The sequence below is a fragment of the Corapipo altera genome, unplaced genomic scaffold (genome assembly GCF_003945725.1).
Source record: "Corapipo altera isolate COAL_440 unplaced genomic scaffold, ASM394572v1 1, whole genome shotgun sequence".
NCBI classification, from domain to species: Eukaryota; Metazoa; Chordata; class Aves; order Passeriformes; family Pipridae; genus Corapipo; species Corapipo altera.
Window position 1 is genome coordinate 14,172,381 of NW_020884873.1, and position 23,459 is coordinate 14,195,839.

General features: G+C 38.2%; 1 protein-coding gene across 6 annotated transcripts in view; it reads right to left on the minus strand.

The window, feature by feature from the left end:
- Positions 1-23,459, minus strand: part of LARGE1 (LARGE xylosyl- and glucuronyltransferase 1) — a 276,280-nt gene that overhangs the window by 46,385 nt on the left and 206,436 nt on the right. For all 6 annotated transcript variants that reach the window (XM_027657560.1, XM_027657595.1, XM_027657578.1 and 3 more), the window contains 2 exons: positions 17,129-17,233; positions 1,123-1,235 (listed from right to left, as the gene is read on the minus strand). In XM_027657560.1, the coding sequence (XP_027513361.1) occupies positions 1,123-1,235; positions 17,129-17,233 (218 nt within the window). The remainder of the gene's footprint in view (positions 1-1,122; positions 1,236-17,128; positions 17,234-23,459) is intronic.

The window sequence follows — 23,459 nt, forward strand, 5'->3', positions numbered from 1 at the left end:
CAGAACAGCCTACAGCATGAGGTTTTTAAGATAAGACTGGATGTGGTACATAATGTCATGGTCTAGTAACCGCAGTGGTAGTGTATCAAGCGTTGGACTTGATGATCTCAGAGGTCTTTTCCAACCCAGTTGATTCTATGATTCTATGAGGGACTGAAAGTGTTCTGTCTCTAAGCAGCCATTCAGTTGGAGAAGTAAGTTGCAAGAACAGTCTTATTATGGTTAGACAACCTTTCTCCACTCTGCAAAATTCTGCCCTCTGCAAGTATTAGGTAGCAACTCAGGACCTGATTGAAAACACAGCGAAGTTGCAAGAATCATTTTAATGAACTTTAGTAGCTTTTGGATCAACCTGCAAAGATGCTGTACAAAGTGCACATCTTTACAGGCACAGTAAGCCGCATGCTTCCTTTGTGGTGACTGGTCATAAACCAGATGCAGTTCAAAATCAGAAGAAACATTAAATAAGATACTGTATTGTGCTAACACTTGCTCAAGTTGTTGACTGAGAATTATGGTTCAGGTCTAGTATTACATTAACAGGGTTTCTGGGTTTAAAAAGAGAGCTGTCAGGAAGCACAAATTGAGTAACTACATTGAGTAACTTCTGTGTATAGATGCACTATTTCTTCTCTTGGACTCAGTTTCCAATCTGTGGCAGGGAGACATCAGCGCTTTTGTCTTTACAGGGGTGTTGTGGCAAGAAGTACATTCAAAGACATCTGGGACTCATATGCCAGAAACAGTAATGAAATGTCTGGAGACACTTAAAACTAAAGTCTGATTAGACAAAAACCAGTGGGAAAAGACAGTATATTTGGACTTCTAGTGTCTGGAGAGTTCTATGTTAAAGAAAGAAGAACAGAAAATTAAAGCATGAAACCCCCACTTTGTCTGTCTTATGAATTACCTGAGCAGAGATGGTAAAATCGGGTAAGAGAAACCTTGCCAGTGAATCTCCATTCCTCTCTTTCACATTTTCCCCAGAATGATTCAACAAATGGTGACACAGGCACAACATCTTTCCCCTGCCTTTTCCCACATCTCATCCCCTCTCCCTTTCTTTCTTTCCTCAATCCATGGACTAGCGGTTATATCACACTCCTGCAATGTCCTACTCACCTGGTCAGCCAGTGAGGTGGATAACATGCTCATTAACTCCCGCTCTGCTGTGAGTCTCCACATCTGCTCCCATTTCATCTTCCGTAACTTATCAAGAAGCAGCAAGATAACCCCTGAAGGAAAACACAGGGCAGAGAACAAGAGAACCCACGTCACATGCCAGTCAATGCCCATCCTGCCTGTGTGCTGATCCCGCAGTTAAAACAACTGAGATGAGATCTATCAGTGGAAACTACAGTCCTTACCCTGTGCTAACACAGGAGGTTGACTAAAAAAAGCTTCAGGTTTCAAGATGCCACCAAGCAAAAATTTCCCTGAGCCCCTGAGGCTGCAGAGAAGAAATGCAGAGATGACATACAGACAACTGCTAGGTTATATAGGTTTGCAATAAGGCTAAAGTAGCCAAAGAGGAGTGAAACTAGAAAGAAGAGAATCAAGAGAAGGATCTTGTATTTTTAGTAGTCTCCTTAACTGATAAAGTTTGACTTCATTATGACATGATTAGCATTAGAATTATTCCTTACAAAATGTACCAACACAGGTGATTCACATGATGGAGGTTAGCTCCATCCAAAGTTCATTATAATTCAGAAGAGAATTAGACAATATCCTACAAAAAAAAAAAAAAAAAAAAAAAAAAGAAAGAACCTCTTAACACTCAGAAATGACCTTTCCCACTCCTTATTCTGAAAAGCTACAGGCTCCAAGGGGATAATCTGTCCAGTCACTGTCTACTAGGGAAAGAGTAGAGACAATCCTGATTTTATCTAGTATGACTCAATTTCTGCCATCTTCACACAGAATCGAGACCTGCTTATTCTGTAATCCCACTGTTTAAATGAATTTCTATCAGACCTGAAGTCAAGATTATGCTGAGACAAAGAGAATTTTGTCATCACTATAAAACATTTTACTCAATGTGTAAATAAAATCTAGCCCTTAATACTTACTGCATATATATATACATATATATATATATATATACTGCAAAGGACCCTCAGATCAGAAAGTTACACTGTAAGTGGGAAAAGAGGTACCTCACCATGCATTGTTATTCCTCATTTGCTTTTTGTCTGGCCAAAATCCCTAGTGTACAAGGGAAAACAGCAGAAGCAATGAAGCTGGATTGAAATATCAGCAAAACCTTTCCTACAGTGTCTCAGAAAAATCTGCTTGAAAAATTAATTCAGAAAGACTTAGATAAGAGCACTGTCATGGGGAATGAATGCAAACTGAAGGACCACAAAGGAAGAGTACCGATTAACAGCAGCCTATCAGGCTGACAGAAACCACGTAGTAAGGGCAATGATGGGTTCTGTGTTATTTCACATCTTCATTAGTGGAAGAGGGAAGTAAACACAACAGTAATGACATCTGCAAATGACATTTAACAAGAGGTCTTACAAAAAAATATCATGGCAACTGCAGAGAAACATAGCAGATACACAGAAGAATATGAAATGACAAAAAGCAGGCACTGGGAAAAGCTGCCTGAGGGAGTCCAAGATGATAAAACTAAAAGTAATGAGAAAAAGAAAGGAAATGTAGTCTGAAAGCTTAAGAAAAATTCTAAAACCGCTGGGGTGAAATAACCTAAAAATGGCAGATAAATGCTTTACTTCACAAGTCTTTACAAATCAGACTACACAAAAATTAGAAAATATACATGGAACAATCCTGCACTGGTTGGGAGAGAACAAAGGTGATTCCAGTTCATTCCTATCTTTAGTTTCTATGACATGGCAAACTTCTTTCTAGTAAAACCTGGCACTGTCATGGATAAAAAGAAAACCTCTTCTGGCAGTGAATTTTGTGGCCTGTTTTAGTTGCGTTTTCCATTTCAGTCCATCTGGTTCCCAAGAATGCTGGAACCTGTACTGGAGGGATCCCCTTTCATCTTCACTCAACCTTTCTGCTTCTAGCTGTTGGATTGGAAAGGGAAGTATTGTCACGACATGCTACAATTTATTTATGCCAGTGTGTTTGTCTTCTCTCCAGCATAACAGAAGCCTCTTTGGAGCATGTAGTGTGCATGCATTAGCTTCTAAGAGAGCCATTATGCATTGTCTGAAATTCTAGATCAACGTGAAGCAGGTTCCTTGTGCTGCAGCAATAAACTGGGTTGGAAATCTCTTGGGCAGAGGATTTTCCAGCTGGCAAGAACTGTAGTGAAATGCAATGGAGAAGGTTCTTTATTAAGAAAAACGAAGAATAATGGTAAGATTCACTTAACTGTAATAGAATAGTTTTTATACTTTATAGACAATAAAACAATTTTTCTTAATTTCTCTAAGCTTCCAGTCTGAGGAGGAGAAGAGGAAATGTTTTAATATGCATAGTATACACAGATTCTTTTTTTTTTGCCTTCCACTCTTACATTAGCAGCAGATTATGGCATTGCAGCTAACAAGATTATGCTGTCCTGAGGGGCTATCATGGTAGCAGCTGAGAATAAGAGGCAGATGGGGTGGAAAAACTGGAATATATGTGAGAAAGGATGTACTAAATTATGATGCCATCATGGCTATTGAAAATATTCACAAGCATTTAATGTTCCACCATCAAAATTAATTTCAACGTGATTTCTATTTTAATTCACCTACAAGCTTGGGTTTAACACCTTTGTACAGTCTCTGTTTAGGGTTCTAACTTACTGGTGCCATAAAAATAACTATTGGAGAATATTTATAGCAAGTTTAAATATTTATTATTAGTATTAATGAGAAGAAGAGATTTCTACTAAGAGGAGAATTTAATACTATCACCTAGTTAGTGTTATTTAGTGCAAAAGCATGTGTTTTGGGAACTTTTAAATAGTTCATGCAGAAGAAAAAATTACGTTTTTTTCAGAGCAGTGAACTTCAGGTTTACTTCCATATTGTTGTGTTGCCAATGCAAACATGAGAAATGAACTAACTCCAATCTGCACAATTAATTTGCAGGCAAGTGTTTGAAATAAGGAAAGGGAAATATTTGCCTCAGGAGCCCCTTCCCTCAGAGTCAAATTGACTGAAATCTCAGACTAAATTCAAGATGACATATAGCTGAATGTAAGGGGAAAAGGGACTTACTCTCATCTGCTGTGGTAGGGGAGGAAGAGACTGGAGGAAAAAAAAGAAATCAAAGGAATATTTTATTAACATCTGGCCCCGGGCAGTGGGACTTCTGATCTTTTGAGAAATGCAGCATCTTTCTGCCCTGACCTACCTGAGAAAAACAAAGGAAAAGCTTGGCAGCAATAAACAAAAAGAGAAAAGCTGCAACCCAAACATCTCATGAGCATTAAACAAATTATGATCAGCCACAAAACACCCTATTTTTGTTGTCCTGAGGAAATAGTTGAGACATATCCAGAGATGCAAATATCTCAAAAACCTCTTAGAAAAAGATTGCATTATTACTAAATCTGTGGAACACATTCTAGTATAGTTTTTACTTGAATGGCATTTTTCTCCTCCAGCTTGATGAGATTTTGCTTGAACTACCAAAATCTGACAGATTACGAATTGCTCAAACAGGCAAACAAACAAGAAAGTAAACAAACAAACAAAGCAGTTTCTCAAAAATGTAATTTGAGGACATATACAAAAAACCCAGCTCCAAAAGCAAAACAAAAAACCCAGCTCCAAAAGCAAAACAAAAAAACTCCCTGTAAAAAACCAAAAAAAGTAATTTGGTGAATAGGTTGGATAAAACTGGCCAAAAAATCTGAATTAACATATGTGGGCTAAATTATTCCAGTTAAGAAACACTGGAATTTTTTTGGTACATTTTAAAACCCAACTTACTCTAAAATAATTTTCACCTCAAAATTGATACAAATTAAAAATCTTATTGAAAATTGTTACAAGCCCTGAAAAGGAAAGTAAATGTTTCATTCTAGGTCTAACCTAACTCTGAGAGTCACCTGACTTTTTCGTCCTTTTCCCATTTTTTGATTCAATCTAAAAGAATTCTTTTGTCCTTTCAATGTTTTCACTAAGCAATGGTTTCAGTTGATGCTTCAAGTCATCACAGGAAAATAATCTAGTGGGGTTTGTTTGTTTGTTTCATTGGTTGGTTTTGGCTTTTGTGTTGTGGTTTTTTTTTTGTTGTTGTTTTTTTTTGTTTTTTTTTAATCTGCTCCAAAACAAAATATTTAATTTTCCTGAATAGTAAATTGAAAGTCTGCAGAAACACCTGCAATTTCCTTTGGAATGCTACCAAGCATCTCCACTTCTTGCTTCAGGAACACAGACTACGGCTTTTCCTGAAATTCAGAGGAACACACAGTAGAGCTAGAAGTAATAAACAACATTTTAAGACGGAACAGAATCACTTACAGAATTTATAGTGAAACTGGACAAGCTTTCAAACTCAATCAATTTATTACAATGGGCCTCTTAGGGTGGCTGAAAAAATACTCAGTGCTGTGAGGGAAGAAAATGTAACTACTAAGAGATCATTTTCTGCCAGCACTATCTTGCCTGTTCCTTTTGGGTGGAACAGGATGCTTTTGTGAGCTGTTGAGGCAATGCCATTTTATGTGAGCAGTTCTTCAAAGCCTGCGCTTGTCAAGTTTTTAAAAATTCTTCCTGGAATTAAGCCTGCAACAGCGAACCATCTAGACAAATAGCAAGTAGATACCACTGCAGTATCTAAAAGAGATAGGAAGACACACTTCAAAATATATCATAAAGCAATAGTGAGTTTTAAAAAAATGAGTGGGATTTTACAATAGCTAAGCAGCATACCGAAGACCATACACCAAAATACTGAGTCTTAGATGCTGTAAGAAATAATGTTAAGCATGGCTGACATTATGGAGATTTGCTGTCATAAATAACTGACCCAGAGATCTAAGGCAGTAAGCTACCATGTTTTGTGAAATAGATTTGGCATCAAAAATCTGAGTTCAGTTTTAGGCTCTATGGAAGGGGCTTGTAGCTCTGCTGTCCCAGGAGAAGCTCCATGATAGTGTTGACTGCTTAGTACTCTAGCAAATACTTACATATCTTCTTTTAATTCTGATTTATTGTATCTGAAATCAATGGAAATGGTCACAATGTGTAATGCTAGGAATGTGCTATGTCTTTGTTGGATCAGAGCCCTAGTGACCAGTTTTGTTAAGGACTGCATTTTAGAATCCACTGAGCCGCATCCCCACACCACTGAGGCTGCTGCTCTCCACACGTGGTATCAAAGGCAAATAGAAAAACACAAGTATATGGTTGTTGGGGGTTAAAAAATTAAATTAAAGCTATAATTCCACAACAAGCCACTGCACACAATTTAAAATCTTCATTTTAAGTCTTTGTGTGGATGAAATTCACTGCACTTATTTCACTTGATTTATAAACCATCTATCTGACTGTTGGTCATAATTTGACTAGCCATATCATTAGTGTAATAAAACCATAACTTAAGTCTACAGTTTTTAACATGATATGACCAAAGGACTGTCATTCTAGCACATTTTTGGAGTATCCTGAAACATTATTTAACTATGAACTTACATGAACCGGCCTTTTTCTCTAAAAAAACCTTTTCACAATGTAAAAAAATTAAACTAATAAAAACTTGCAGGGATGCACAATGTATTAATTGTGAATAAACTGTGAATAATTGAGAATAAATGATCATGATTCCACATTTGAACTTTTCTCTAAGAAAACTGGACAGGGATGAGAGGCAGTTTTGAAACAGAAAGTCTGTGTCCCTCTAGGCATGGCGAGAGAACGCAATGGCCCTCGTTTTCTCTGCACTTGTATTAAAAATGAAGCTGTCATAGAGTGCATTTTGAAATGTAGTGCAGTCACCCTGTTGGGAGGTTGGTTCCTCCTGAAGCATTATAAACATTTTCTTTACAATTCCTGATGACCATTTAATGAAATGCAATACTTTTATTTTCTTCATTCTCCTCTTCTGAAGTATGCTGTTTCTCCTTAGGCAAAATTAAGATGTTATACTTAAGCATGATTCTAACTTCTTATTGCAGAGTTGCTGACTGTAGCTCAGAATTTCCTAGTTTCTAACTGTTTCTTTACTGTTTACATGTTTTTCTTCCTGAGTAATTTGGAAAAAGATACACAACTTTTGTATGTTCTCTTTAATAACTTTAATTTCTGGGGGAATTTCTTAAAGCCCCAAAGCTGCTACAAAAACAATTTTCTTGATTCCGGAGCCTTTTTGGTCTACAGGGGAACAATGATGAGCCATAAGGCTTTTAGCAAGTCTATGAAGGAAAACCTCTGCTACTTAAAGGCCATCCTCCTAAGTAATGCTCTCCACTTCTATCTTCCGGAGTCTTGTGAAGTAACAATTCCACAGGCCTTTCAGAGGTCACCAAAGAAAAACCATCTCTAGACCTGAAGAAATTGGTCTTTTCTTACAGAGATCCCAAGCGGCATAAAATCACAGACTTTCCAGCCCAAATTGCTGAAAATGTTTGCCTAAATCCTATAATGGAAAATAATGTGACTGGCAAAAAGACAAATATTTAAAAAATCAGAAAGGGAAGCTGGGGTTTTTCCCAGCTGCTGTACTTGCTTTGGGTATCAAGAAAGCCAGTAAGGATAATAACCTTTCTCAAAACACTCTGCATTTCCTGAATCCTGTGCAAAGAGTTGTTGGAGATGAAAAACACCTGTGAAGAAGCTCCTTATACGGTTTTTAAAAAGTTCCTCAATTTTGTTATAGCCTTTGCACTCCATGACCCTCGTGAGTACATAAGGTACTGAGATTACATTTTAGAGGCAAAAAGGAAGTAATCCAGGGACTTCTCAGCTGGTAAATTAGAGAGATGGTTTGCAATAAGAGAAAAAACCCTACAAGAGGTATATCATTAAAATCTCTTGAAATTCAAAAGACTGGGAAAGTTTTCGCTGAGAACTTTTAAATCTCAGATGACACATTCTAACTTCAAATCAGCAAAGGGAGAGAGGAAGGAGGTCTCAGCCTCTACACGCAGAAGCACAATAGCAATGACCAATCTAAATAAAGCAGAGGAGAGCTGTCTCAAAGACATCTCACATCACTGCCATGCAAAAGTATCACCCAACAGCTACTCAGTCTGCATCTCTGCATATGTCTGAAAGTCAAGATGGAAGTGCCAAAAACTGACACTAGCAAAAAGACAGTCAGGTATATATCTTTATAAAGCATTTTGAAATGAGAGATTTAGAAAGAAAAGCGATATGGAAGGGAATGTGGAAAATTTCTACAAAGTTTCAGAGAACTTTTCCTCTCTTCAATATTAAAATTGCAATGAGTTGTTACATGCAGATTATGTGTGATTTCATTTGCCTGGGAGCTTAGGTGGCTTCAGTTGAGAGGAAAACAAAGTCCTAGTTAAATACTTATTAAAATGATACAGTCAGAAAGGATAATTTTTAGCTCTTGCATAAAAGAGGCCATAGGATTTTGCAAAATCAAATTGTGCTCTATTAGAGCATAACTTTTAGAGAAACATTCAGTCTTGATTTAAAAATTTACAATAATGGATAATCTATGACGAACTTTGATAAGTTATTCCAATGCATAATTGGAACCCTGATGAAGGATACTACCCATATTTAATCTGGACATCTCTTTGATCTTCCAGTCACTTGATCTTGTTGAACCTTTGCTAAATTGGCAAGCCCTCTATTAAGAAATGTTATTTTCTCCTGCAGATCCTAATAAGCTAAGATCAAGCTATCCTTTGACTTGCTCCCAGATAAGCTCCCGGAGCCCTTTTCCCCAAATTTATGGGAAATTTTCCAGTATTATCCCTGAGCTTTGCAAATTCGTAAGTACTCATTTTTGACCTGTGGAGATTAGACTTGGAGAAGTAGCTAAACCTACATTTTAAAATATATCCACTCCAAGAAGTGATCCCTAGCACCCAGATCACCACACACACAGTTGTATGTGCACAACTACAGGGTGTTTCTACACACACTGCTCAGGGTCTAGCTCTTTACTGAGCAGGCTGGCCACATTCATGATAGGTAGTACTTGTCTCATACTACATAATACTTGTCTCTGAGGGTCTCATTTATGTTTCTTCAGTTTTTAGACATAACAATTATTTTGTTTGTATTTCTCAGTATCTGCTACATTATGAGAGATCCATGTCACAATTTCCTACATGGGAGAGTTTTTAGCAAGGAACTGAGAGTCTATGTTATGTGCACTGGAGAATGTCATCAGGGCATGTGGGAATACGAGTCTTCTGATGCTGCATTTAAGGGCTAGAAAGAGGTGCCAAACACAGCATAGTCTTGTCCATACTACCTTCCAGAAATACTTCCTGGAGTGAACTACCAACAAATTGCATTAAATTTATTTATTTATTTATTTATTTGAAAAGGACAGTTTGGTCCCTGAGAAAGACAGGGTACCAACTCACTTCTGTGCCCAGTGGATAATCAAGAAGCTAAGAGCAAAGAATGAACTAGGGAGCTAAGTGATCTGGCAATGCAGACATCAGATATGACAGGAGTCAAAGGTCTACACCCAATACAAACAAATGCATCTCCTGTACTCATACTTGAAATGACCCTGTTTACATATCCAATGATCACACACAGTATTTTGTCAAACACATTAAACCTAGAGTTCACGTTCATCCAATTATCCATCCTGGATGGATTGTCATGAACCTCTTAATTCTTCCTGAATATACAATTCTACATGTCAGTGCCTCAAAACACAGACTGTTGAGTGAGTTTCACAACTCTACATAAAGCCAGAGGAACTGGACTTTGGATGAGCTGCCCTTAAGAGGAATCACAGAATACAGACTGTACAAGGTTACTACGTAGGAGGTCCAGTCATTGCATCTGTGTGTGCAGGAATGTTTGGAAAAAGGGTTCACACAAAGCTTGTTTTTATGGATAAAAACTGAGGAGGTTTGCTGAAATTTGCCGATTATTTGCCCTCCCAAGGACTTCTTCCAAAAGTAATCTATTTTGGACTCTCCACCAAAGAACCACCCACCTTTAAAAGAAAAAAACCCTCCTGTTTCATGATCCTCAGCTCTTGTAAATCACCTTAAGTCTATTTAATGCAAGCGTCAGGCATTTATATCAGATCTGGACCTTATCCATGATGCTTATCTATTTTTTTTGTTCCTCAAAAAGCAGCAAAAAGTGAAAGGTAACAGACACCATTGCTTTAAATTATGTGGGGTTTTTTTTGGTTTTGATCCTTTCAAAGGCACCATATTTAATAGGGGTCAAAATCTGAAAAATTTTACAAGGTTTCCACTTTGGACTATGAGAAGAGGAAAATGCACTCTGCACAGGTGCTAATTATTTTGACTGGCCTCTAATATTGACAGTGTCTGCCTTATACTTTCCATCATAGTGGAGAACAGTTTTTTAAATGCAGTTTCTAACATTAACAGTAGTGCACAAGACTAATTGTGGGCACAATAAGTAAGAACTCGTCATAGCTTTTCTGGGTTTGGTGTTCACTCAGTGCCCTGGCAACAAAGAAGGAAATGTGGTTCAGGAGCTGAACAGCCTCCCAGGTATTTTTTTCTGTTTGGATGACAAAGAGGTTTGGGGTTTTGTATTCAGAAACGACCAGAAAACTTACCCCCTCACTTTCCTCCCTTAATTGCCAGTTTATTTACTGCATGAGATTGAGGAGGAATAGAACATTCTAAGAAATGGATTAGGGGAACGAAAGCAGCAGCACTGAATGAACAAGCCTGGAAATTAACTATGCATTTTCAAAAAAGCAGGAGACACAATCTTTCCTCCACAACCATTTATTTTCTAGTAAATCCTTTCCAAAGGATTAGGTTCACAACAGAAACACAGGGTTTGCCTAAGGAGCTGTTTATCATGCTCATGCAACCAAACTGAGATAGAGTTTGGATAAGTGGACTACAAAGTGTCTGTAAAGTTGGCCTGCCAAGCTCAAAGGGTTGTGTTCAGCAATAAAACATTCAGATGGTGGTCAGTTACAAGGGGCGTCCCACATGAGTTGATACTGGGACTGATAGTGTTTAGCATTCTGATTAATGAGCTGGAAATGACATAGAATGTATCCTCAGCAGTGTCACACATGACAACAAAATGGAGTCTGTGGCCAAGTATCCTGGGGATGGGCTGCTATTCAGAGAAAGCTCCTTAAGTTCAACGAAAAGTCCTGAATGGGACTATTCCTGAATGGAGAGTACAGGCTGGAGGACAAGAGGATAGAAAGGAGCTTTCCAGAAGAAGTTGATTTCTGTAGAAGATAGTACCTGAGTGTTTTGAAATTCAACTGGTTTTGTTGGCATTCACTTAGTGGGAACAGCTCTTACACAAGGGTGTAGAGAGACATCTTAGTTACTCTGCTACTTTCTGTGACAGGCATCAAGCTACTTATTAAGAGTCCAAAGATGGGAGTCCAACTGTGATGCCTCTTTCTTTGCTTTGGGACTATGGCTAAAACCTCTGTCTCTACAAAAAGGAACTGCCTTTAGATAACCACTTTTATGAGCACAATGAGAAACTGGAAAGTGAACTTGCACTTCAAAAGAAAAAGTACTGGTTTTACTATTGCTATGCATTTGTCTGGGGTTCTCCTGTCACATAGCAGAAGGTTTTGTTCTCAGTTTAGGCACCTGGATGCCTCTATTAAGCTTTTATGTGCAAGTCTTTCATCTAAATTTAATCTGCTAATGATTGTCCCGCTTCAATAAAGAGAGGGCATTTGAGAGTGCTGGACAACATAATTACTGATCAAGGTATGTATGTTCACTTAAAGAACTGTCTTGATCAAGCTAAAAATAACACACTTCAGAATGATTTTTTATATCATTACATTGGAATGTTACATCTATATGCCTGATTTATGTACATTAGATGGAGAACTTTACATTCTGAACTCAGGTCAGACCAGTAAAACCCCCAAAACTGGGATAATTTCATCAGCTAAGAGTTACATTTTATTTACTCCAATACTATGGAAACTAGACCCTGTCTGAATGCCAATTTTTTTTTTTTTATCACAGGTTTCTTAACAGATGAATGTTTTCAGTATTTCAAAGAGTCAGGTGGTGTTTTTTGAAAAAAGACAGCTATTACAGGGGATGATAGATTCAATTGCTAAGGAGCAGAGGATGTACCTCAGAGAATGCAATGAACAGTAGACTTAATTCAGCCACAGCAATGCCATTACTACATGGATAGGCTTCTCAAACTAGAGGTACCACTTTCACAATCCGATACATATTGACACTCATTTCAGAAATATCAAGGGTGCTGTAAACAAGTCCTCAGTACATCACATGCTTTAAAAAGTGCATAAGAAAGACTGGAAAGGAGGCTATTCTTTGAGGGTAGTCAGCTTTAAGATAGCTTATTTTAAGTGCAAGCAACAGATTATGGTCAACAAAGGTAAGGATGTAGTTATCAAAAGGAGAATTATCAGTTTAGCTACCCACCTGTGACACAAACAGACTAACATTTCCTGTTGAGCCTAAAAGCAACCATTTGCTGGCACCTCCTAAACTGCTACCTGTACAGTGTACACGATACTTGTACTTCAAACGCATCTTTGCATTTTGTAAAGCATATGTGTATCAGCATGCTTTGCACTAATAACAATATTTACTGAATAAGGTCACAGTGTCTTAAAGGAAAAAATCACAGAACTACAGAATATTCTGACTTGGAAGGGATCCACAAGGATCATCGAGTCCAACTCTAAAACTCTAAACTCTAAAATTCTAAGAAAAAGCTAATAAAAAACCTGGTACAGTGTGAACCTGAGTAGATGAAGAAAGTGCTAGTTTTTGACTTGACATTGGTGTTGGACACGTTTTTTTAATCATTGAAATGCATTTTTCATCTGTTTGCTCCTGTCCTTTCAACCAAGCTTAATGATACCAGTTCCTATACCAAATACGATTAATGTTTTATGTAATGGGAGACAGGAATATTGCAATGGCATTTAGAAAGGGCATGGCTAAGCTTGGTCAGGCCCCTGTGGTGGATATTTAAAGGTTCTATAAACCATGAGTTTTCTGACTTCTTCATTCACTGAGACAATGTGAAAAAATCTCTACTCTCAAGCAACCAGTATACATGAGAACAATTATCATAATGTCATGAGCAGAAGCCTGTAGAGCTCAGCTGAAAGCTGTTATTGGGCTTCTTGAACTGGACCACAGGCAGTTCCATGTCTACCACCATCCCATTTTGCACTGCCTCATTAGTAATTTATTTTCTGCACTGAAGATGCACAGTACCATCATGAAGAAGCAGAAGATTTGATCCAGACTTACTTCATATAAAGTCTACTCTATGCTTGTCTTTTATCATTCAAAATTGTTAAATATTATGCAAAAATGACATAACATACCCTTCCAACTTCCAATTCAACTTCCACGTGTCCTTTTTTTCAGGGAAACAATGAAGGAAGGAGGTTCATTCTAGCGTTGTTTCAGTCATTACAAACATGGGAGTAATAAGGCATGGTATACATATAGCCTAGTAATTGTTAGGTGCTAGCCATTCCCTTCTGTTCTCAATCCACAAGTCTGGTAACGTCACATTTCTCAGTGTGGGAGTATGAATCCTCAGCTCAAGCTGTTGAAACACCTCCTTACGGTATCTGGGAGAAGCACTGAGCCAGTGCATTTCAGCTGAGCCTCAAATCCTTAGGATGCGCTTCTGTAGCCTAGGATTCTGAAATCCCTGGGGTCAAAGCTTTTGGAAATGTTCCCCTGGCACCCAAACTGTAGTCACATATTCATCCTAAAGCTCCATTTAACAGGCATGGAGTCCATTCTCAGCTGGTGGAAGTTGGCTCTGCTGCACTAAAGCCAGAGAAGCCAGGGGTGATTCACACCAGCTGAAGAAGTGGCCTGAAGTCTTAATAGTCACCAGAAACTGCTTTTAAAAGCTGTTCTTCACTATGATGGAGAGTATAAGGCAGACAAAGTACTAAAAGCTTTTATGTTCAGAATTTCTTTGACAATGTACTTTTCTGAGGACTAAGATGACTGTTACTCCAGAAATGAACATTAAACCACACAGTGCAATTCTGGACTTGTCAGTTTAACACCTTTAAAGAGAAAAATCATAGTGTGGCTCAGGCAATACTTTCAAAAGCACAGTTTAGTCAGTGAAAGATAATATAGGTTGTATAGCAAGAAAAGTGTGCTTTAACTAAAGTATAAGGAACCTGTAAGAGTTAAATTCAGTGCAGACAAGCAACATGGAGTGGATGATATATAAAAAGAGTATTTGATTAAGCAGCTTACTGAGTGTTGGCCAGTGAAGTACAGAAAAAGCTTGGTTACTTTTGTGGTACAGAAGGAACTGTGATTAAAATGGCTTGAGGAAGAGAGTGTTATCACAAATAAAGAATGGTTCTAACTAAAAACATTTTAAACACTAATTAAATTGTCACTTAATGACTTTGAGTTTGGTCTGGTTGTCCTACAATTACATTATCATGGACTAAAGCATGACTTGGATTATCTGCCTGTGTAAATGAGGAAGAAGAATAAAAAACAAACAAAATCTTTCCTTGAAAATCTGTATTGGTTGTCAGGAGATTTGGCTTGGGTACACAGGAATAGGAGAATACACATGCTTATTGAGTTTAAAGAACTAGCGGAGAAGGAATAAACACACCTTTGCCTTTAATATATCTGACTTCTGAGACTCCCCCAACATATATGTTGTCCAGATTGGCTCAGACAGAGAAAGATATGAGTGAAACAGCATTTCCTTCAGAAACTGGGAGAAAGTAGTGGAAGAATTTTGACTTTGAGTGGTGCTTCTGAATCAAATCTGCCAGGGTTAGGCCTGGTTGAAGAGGCTCACATAAAAATCTCTTTTCTTAGGATGGTATCCTAGGTCTGCAGCAAGCACTCTCCCAAGAGCAAAAGCAAAGTCTGTCTCAGAGCTTCTCCCTGATCCAGCTCTGTTTAGCTCATTAAAGTTTCAGGGGTTTGGGGGCCCTTTTACTCTTCTTAAGTACAGCTCTAGGCACCTGAATTTCTATGCCTTCCCGTTTCTGGCCCACTGTCTTTTATGAGTGTTTGCTTAGAGATATTGCCTCTCTTTTCTGTGCCCCCTGTTGCCCCTGCCTTTTAGTTTTCTCAATCCTCCTTAGCCACAGTGTCGCATTCAGTGTCAATTATTTCAATTCAGTGAACGCAGCAAACAAGCTCCAGTTTCATCTTCCTTGAGAAATTTACAGCTCCAATCTCTCCTAGGTTACTGAGGCAAACAATGAATTCAATCAAGAAATTATAGTAAAGGGTGCTGATTCTGTCAATAACGTAATTTCCTACTTCTCAGAGGTTGCACTGTTTCACTCAGTGACCTCTTGTTCCACATACTTGAAAAAACAACATTCCACTTCTTATGATCACTTGTCAATCTCCCACACTTTACCTTCTATTTTTCTTTCTAAAAAAAAAGTTTTTATAACTACAGGTGAGTTGCAATTGTGAGGAGACTAAAATCATGGGCAGGATTATGGGATCATGCATGGCCTGGTAGGTATGTATTAATACAAGAATAAACACACACAATTTATGTGAAGGACTGCAGATATTCAGTTATTTTTGTTTTCAGTGGAAGATCTATGTGATACACTGGCATGTGGCATCCCTATAAACCATTTGGAACAGTAAGTTAAGACGATATATATTAAATCCTTATGGCACTTTTTTTAACATAATTGCATTTTAGATATTACCCACCATACATTTCTGGGTTATTCTAATGTTATGTGGTTGTGCCACATTTCTCTCTATCAGTATTAAAATGGCAGAAAGGAAAAAGCAAAACTGTAGCAGAAAGAGGTAACTATATGCGGTGGTCATCTCTCAGCAGAACAAAAGATACTATTTTGTGGTGTAACAGCAAACAGAATTGACATCAACAAGGTCAGCTGTGTGTAATGTAAGCTTTCAGGTTTCAGGACAAATCCATGAAACTTATCTCTGTCTCATGTTTTTGCGGGGCTGGGAACAGCAGTGAGCAGACCCAGCCTTTCTATTTGCAATTCTGGCAAGTGGAGAACCATGAAACAAACCTATTCTGCCAAAATCTTGTATCCATATCCATATTCTGTTAGGCTATTCTTTTGAAGCTTTTCACAGACTAGAGATGCTTTGCAGGGACTGAAATAAAAATTCACAAAAATTAGTGGGATTCCCGCAAACATACAAAGGAATATAGAAATATGGATGACCCAACCACAACTTGTGCAACTCATTTTCTAGTTAGTCTGTTTAATTCAAACCAATATATTTCTGTGAAGCAAAACCACTACTATGGTGAATAATTTTCTGATAGTGCAGGGATATTTAAAAGGACTCATCTGTTCCAAATGGAGGCTTCACCATCTGTTCTGTCCTTTTATTACAAATAGAGAAGGAATTTAACTCACTGCATCAGCATGTAAAGCCTACCACAGAAACGATTTAGATGTATGTATGTGTTCTTTATGCACCTGGTATGTTTTCACACACACCAAACACAAATCAGTGGGAAGACCTGTCTTTTGTAACCTAATAAATTCTCTGATCTGGCGCCTTTATTCCTTTCTCATGGCAGCAGAAATTGATCGCCAGTAGCTTGCATTTTATTAGGACAATTATGACCCTGTTGCTGTTCTGCAGGAGTTATATCTTTATTGGGCTGACATTTTGTGATACCATTTACCTCTCTACAGAAAACGAGTCTCAATTCCTATTCATTCCCACTTGCTGGTCCTACATACGTGTCATCACGGACAGAAATCTCAAAGGAGATGTGCTGAGGATCTGTCAGATTGCTGAAACGCTCTGTTCTTCCCCAAAGGACACTACACAATCTTTTCTAACACCATTTAAAGAAGACAGGAAACTCCAAAATGCATGACACTGCATAATTTTTGCTGGTTTAAAAGACAAATTTAGCCATATCTTAGGGAGGGAGGTGCAAATTACCACATCTTTCTCTATATATACTCTCTATACCAGGAAACAGATTGCATGTTCAATGCAAACGCTAATTTGAAGAAAACCCTCGGGTCCTACCTGTGTTGTAGCCCCTCCCAAGTGCTGGCCAGGGTCGATGATTCTTCCAAAGGTTGCCCAAATACCAATCACTCTGGTTCTCTACTAAGCCAAGAACTTGCTGCCCTGGAAATGAGCAAATTGCAAGCAGATTAGGAGACAGAAGACAGTCAATCAATGGAAAACAAAAGAGAAATCCGGAAGGTCGGGTGCTGGTTCCTTCCATGCACTGGGAAGGAGCCTGCTTAGGTAACAGACAGCAAGCCTAGCACAGCTCATTTCTTCCTTCTCCCCTGGCTAGTGTGGGTAAATAAACACTGTGGGAACCCTTGTCATGCTGACAGAAATATATCACCCAGACAAATCTGAATGCTGCTTGATTTTGGAATACAATGATGGAGAATCCTCCTAGTGAGAAGTAAGTGTTGGTAAAATGATAATCTAATATGAAGATCTGTTCTTACTCTGATGGAGATAATGTAATTGAAGAACAAGGCTCAGTATAACAAATTATTCCCTACTAGTTTCAGGGATTTTTTTCTCAGTCACAAAGGAAATCCCTTTTGCTCAGAAAAATATTTGATTCTATGAGTTTACCTACATAAGAATGTTGCGCTGTTTTAATTTAAGAGAGTAATTTAAAAGTCATTTAGGTAAGCCTGTGTAGAATGCTGCATAGAAATTATGATTTCAGTTTTATTTCAGTTTATCTTACATTGATTAGCAGCTGGCTGCAGCTAGAGTAAAATGTGTTTTAAATCAAATGTGTCTAAAAGGTTTGCACTGCTTAAAAATCAACTGAAAAGTGAATGTTTGTATAGATAAGGACTTAATTATCTATCCTGAAATGTGCTGTATAAAATTTAAATAAGAGAAGTGATTGAAATGATGCTCTGGTGACAGAGGATGGAGGGAAAACTGCATTTGGAGCCAGTCAGAGAAAGGAAAGCGAATGGTGTTTTGACAGAGGGACATGCTCATTGAGGGCACTGAGACTGGTACTGGAAATTATTTTGCAACCTTTTGAGAAAGCACGCTTTGAAGGCCATTTTAAAATCCCAGCTATGCTCATAAAATTGGGTGTATGGTCACAGCAGGGCACTGAAAGCATTAAATGATCATTATACGCTGCTTACATAAGACCACAGCTGTATTACTAAAATTTCAGTATGGCCCACGACAAGACTGGGCTGAGAAGCAAGACATAAAGACAGAAGTGATTAATTCAATTTTATAGCTGGCTTGAAAACTGATTGTGACACTCCTCTGTGGTACTTGAAATTCAGGTGAATGTCAGAAACCCCCACATGTATCTCAAGTGCTGTTTCAAAGAGGGTGAGCAGCAGAGATTGGCCAATGCATATGACAAATAAACCAGAACACTATGAAAGCATTCAAGGAGTGAATGGAAATTAATCTAAAAATAACCTTGAGAGATTACCAAGTCCACTCCACGCTACTTCAGGATCATCCTACTCTACCCTAATGACAACATGGTACTCCTCATCAGACCTAATTTTCTAATGTTGTCTCCTCTTTGCTATTATATTAAATATATATATTTAATTTTTCACATTATACTCCATAAGTAATTTTTCAAGAAGGTGGAAAATCTGGGGGAGAGCAAAAGGATCATATAAAAGACCACCACAGATTTATCTTCCCATGGGTGCTACCGAAAACTGGTAATATTAACAGAGTGCAATGCACAAGCAAATGAAGGAAATTACAAGTTAGAGGCAAATGTATCCCTGAGCAACTGATGCTTTGTTCATACAAATAAACTATAGCATCTCTCAACCTGTGACACACATGGAACACACTAGAGAGCATGAGACACCACAAGCTATATTGTGAGGAAATATGAAAGGGATCTCAACTGACAGAAGTCTTAGGCAAAAAGATGCCGAAGGACAAAATTTAAACCAACACTTGTTGACTCCATCCTGGAAGTCTGCCTGTTCTTTATAACCACTCCCTTACAGCTGAGGTAGAATAAATCAAAATAAGAAACTGCCATGGCTAGTAAAGGATGAGAAGAAAGCAAAAAACAATAAAAAATGCAGGTGCAGCTGGGCTGGAATGGATTGGCACAGCTGGTAGGAAGTGAGTGTCCCTGCCCATAATCTAACAGCACATTTCACAACTCAGCAGTCCACAGATCCTTCTCAGGATAGTACTGCTAACATCAAAAGAAATGTTAGAATTCCATTTGCAAGAAGCAGATACTGAACTTCCTTACCATGGAACATCAGTCTGCTTTAATTATTTTAGCCCCATGAATTGCCCATCATACCACAGAGTTCAGGCTTTAAGTTGATGAATAATAAAAAAAGAACAAACCTTGCTACTTTTTTAATGGTTTTCCTTTCCCACCTATCAGTGCAAAATCTCAGTTCTAATAATGTACCTCCCAAACACTTATTTCTCAGTTATTATTTCTCATGCCAAGATAAACTGAAAAGGCTCAGGAAATTATATTTGCCTGTATTTACTGTAGCTGTATAATTTCCTTCCCCTTTTTCCCTTTATTTTTGAAGACATCATAACAAATCATGCTTTCACCAGTGTTCCTTGAGGTTTGACACGGGACATGGATGAAGGCAGAAATTAACATCATGTAAGCTTTAGGGCTTAGATACATGGATCAGATAATGTGACTTACTGTGTATCAACTGAGCTGGAATAACTGCCTGTACATGTCCTTTTAGCTTGTCACAAATACAAAGGAAAACGTGTTAGCTAACATGCTTTAGTTTGCCTTTGCAATGGCCTGGGAATGCGCACATGTTCATGTACTGTCCTAGGGTACAGCATTATGCAACTTGTCAGCCTGTTGTAACTCTTACTGGTGCATAAAAGCCTACTAGGCAGATGTGATGACTTGTCTCCCAAGACACCTTGAAGAAAATTATGGAGATATGCTTTGCATCTTCTCTAATTTAATTTCTGTTTTCTCTAGGCTGGAATAGCGTTGCTGTCTCTGCCAAAGAAGAATGTATTTTTGTTACCCTTTATATTGTCTCTCTGATCCTGACTTAAATCGGAAGTAATCGGGAAACCAGAACTTCAGCTGCATAGCAAATATTAATGTTTCCAAAAAATGTTTTCATTCTGAATCAGTACAGAAAAAAGAAAATCAGAAATATTTTCTGGATGAAATTCCCCAAATATTTTGATCTGAAGATACCAAAATAAAAAATGCACAACCCTCATCACTTTAAATAATATAAAACAATGTGACACATAATACAGATGCATAATATATACCACATAGAACACATTATTTTATGTATCTAAAAGTTCAAACAAAATAAAATTACAAGATTTGTCCTTCCATTTGTGACCAATCAAAAATGCTTCACTCAAAGCTTTAATTAATTTTTTTCAATATTAATGAATCACTGTGAGAATATCTATCCAGTGTATCTGACCCCTACCAGTTAGTTCATTTTGTTATTTACTTTTTCAAATGAATTAGGAAGTTATAGAAAGAAGGCTAAAGCGATGCATGGTGTCAAGGAGGCACAGGGAATGCTCACCTTGCCCACAGTTTTCTGACCATCCACCAGCCCCAACCTGTCCCTCTGGCCACCTTTCATGCCTTTCCTGTAAAGTGTCTGCAGTTCTGTGGGAACTATCACCAGGTTCATTTCACCTCTGATCATACCACAATCTGAATTCAGATTTTCTGGGGAAAAAGACTTGAGTTCCTTCCCACCACGAACTTTTGGAAAAAGTAGGCATAAAAGAGTTCTGTAAGTTATTCTTCCAGCAGATGAGAACACAGTGGCTACCATAATGAATTTGAACTGTTCAGCATTTTGAGCTGCTGGTTTCTTCTTCCTAAGAGTTATTATAATAAAATACCATAACTAACAGCAAAAGCTCTATCATTTTCTGTTCTGGCCCTGCAGCTATGATTAAGTGCACTCCTCTCACTCTCTGTTACTCCAGGCACAAGTTAGCTTATGAAAATTAAGCTGTCTTTCTTACTTCTTCATACATCACCACTAACAGCCAGACAACAGAAAACAAGGCTATGATTCTGGTATGACCACAGTGAAAAATTATTGAACAGGTTGAATTGCCAGGAATGGGGCTGTATGCTGCCTGGCTGTGGGATGAGACTTCTCCAGAAGGCAGCTGCAGCTACAGCATTTTGCACAGAACAGCTCCCTGACAGCTCTTGCATGATGAGAGGTGCTTCTCTCCTTGCAAAAGCTTGGCTGCTGCTGGGAGGAGGTTTCCATGGAAAAACAAATACTTCTGAACCTGATAACTCAATGCCTTCAATTCTGTTTTTACTTCACAGACTTTTGGTGGATAACGGGGGGGAAAGCATTACACCGTAATTCAGGCATTGAAGGGGACTCCAGCTCCCAGCTGAAACACTGATTTCTTGGGTGACATTGAACAGGTCACAGAACAGCCTCTTGCTTAATTCTCCCTTAATAAAATTTTACCCCTCTTCCATTTTGCCTGTCTCACGTATTGGAAATGTAAGTCCTCTGAGTTAGTAAGTGTGGGCTAGTTTCTATTGAACGCATAAGAGCAGCAGCATGGGGCCAGGTTGAAGCTCCACCGTAGCAGCTGTGCAATATGGAGCACAACAGTGCAGCTGTACAGTGGTCCTCTGGCTTCCAGTGACACACAACACATCTGAAGAAGTATCAGGTTTTATTTATGTTGAGTCAGCTACCTGCTAGTTTCATCTGGTGCCAGTCTTGGTGCCTGTGAACAATGTGTTCCCATTCTGCCCTGATTTTTTCCCAGTTTTAGAGTATATTATCTTCTCTAGTCTGTGGTACAAAGGTCTTTAACCTCAGCTCTTGCCTTGACATACTTTGCTATTACAAACAATAAAAACAGGAGTAAAAAATTTATAGTTATTACAACTACTTTCAACTTCTTCTTAGGTGGAAGCCTTTTCTTTCCTTTTTTTTTTTTGTTTGTTTGTTTGTTTTGTTTTGTTTTTTGTTTTTTAAACCTATAGTGGTTTTTATGTGACTCCAGTGCAACCACAGTAGTAGCAATGGACCCACAACAAGCACTTTGTGCATTTTCTCAGGACATTAGACTGTTTCCAGAAAGGGGAAAATAAAAAGGCATATTAAAGGGGTAGCAAGGGCTGGGGTGCCGCCTTCTGATTGCTCATGGCCAAAGGGTGAGCTGGTATCATTGCAAAGATCCGTTTCAGCACAGTTCTCGTGCTTGTTGGATTTGCAAGGTTCAGTTGCATTTGGTAGAGGCTTTCAAAGTGAAAAGCAAGTGCAAAGTAGTTTTCACCCTTTAAAAACATAAGAAGTAAGCAAAGGTTATTAAAGGAGAACAGAATAGAACTCTGTCTTCCTACTTCTAACTACATTAAGTAGCTAATTACTTTAAGTTAGAAGTAGTACTTCTAACTACTTCCACCTCTTCAGATCAGTGTCAAGTTCAAGATTTCCATCCTCACTATTGTTGCCCATTGCAATTCTTGCACTGTCTATATAAATTAATGTTTCTTCCTGCTCCCAAGCTTATTCCTCTCTTCTACTGCCATGTCCTCTCTCATTCCCAAAAGAGACTCTGTCTTCCCATGCAACAAATACCCTGAAAATATGTTTCAAGCACAAAACTCCTCAGCAGTTTACTTCCTCTATAAATTTTCTAGAAATCTTACCATGAATCCAATCTAAAATACATACATGAAATCTTGTGTGTGCACTGTAGCACAAGTGTGCCAGGACCCAGAAACAGATTATGACATCATCTCACATGCCTGTATAGCATAGGATACACTGTGTTCAACAGAATTGAATACTTTAACCTCTACTGTGCATTTATTTCACAGGTTTGCATACATGTACCAGATATATGCATTATATTTGTATACATATACACATATATACGTGCACATACATATATACACGCACAAATATAGACAGATACGTGTGTGCAAATATATATATGCAAGTATAGGAAAAGGTTGTCTCTGCTGTGAAAGCAAACCATCCTTGTGAACAAAGTCAATTCAAATCCACTACTTCTATTATTTAGGCATTGGACTGAGAGAAAGGGCCCAGAGTTTCAGGAACATACAAGCTATTAAAAGCACTGCTTGAATTTGGCCTATGAAGGAATAGGTGAGTACTGAACAAAAAATGCTTTCTTTTTTGCTGCCAAAGATAATGCAATAAAACTGTCTTGGAGGAGTATGCGAAGACCATGAAAGTAACTATCCATGCACCATGACTCTACCTTTCCTAAGTGCATCAATTTTATAAAGAAGATAAGGTCTTGATATGCACATTTTTGTTGGCACAAACCCATCTGTGAAACACATCTCAGTAATGGGGAGCCAAGCAGC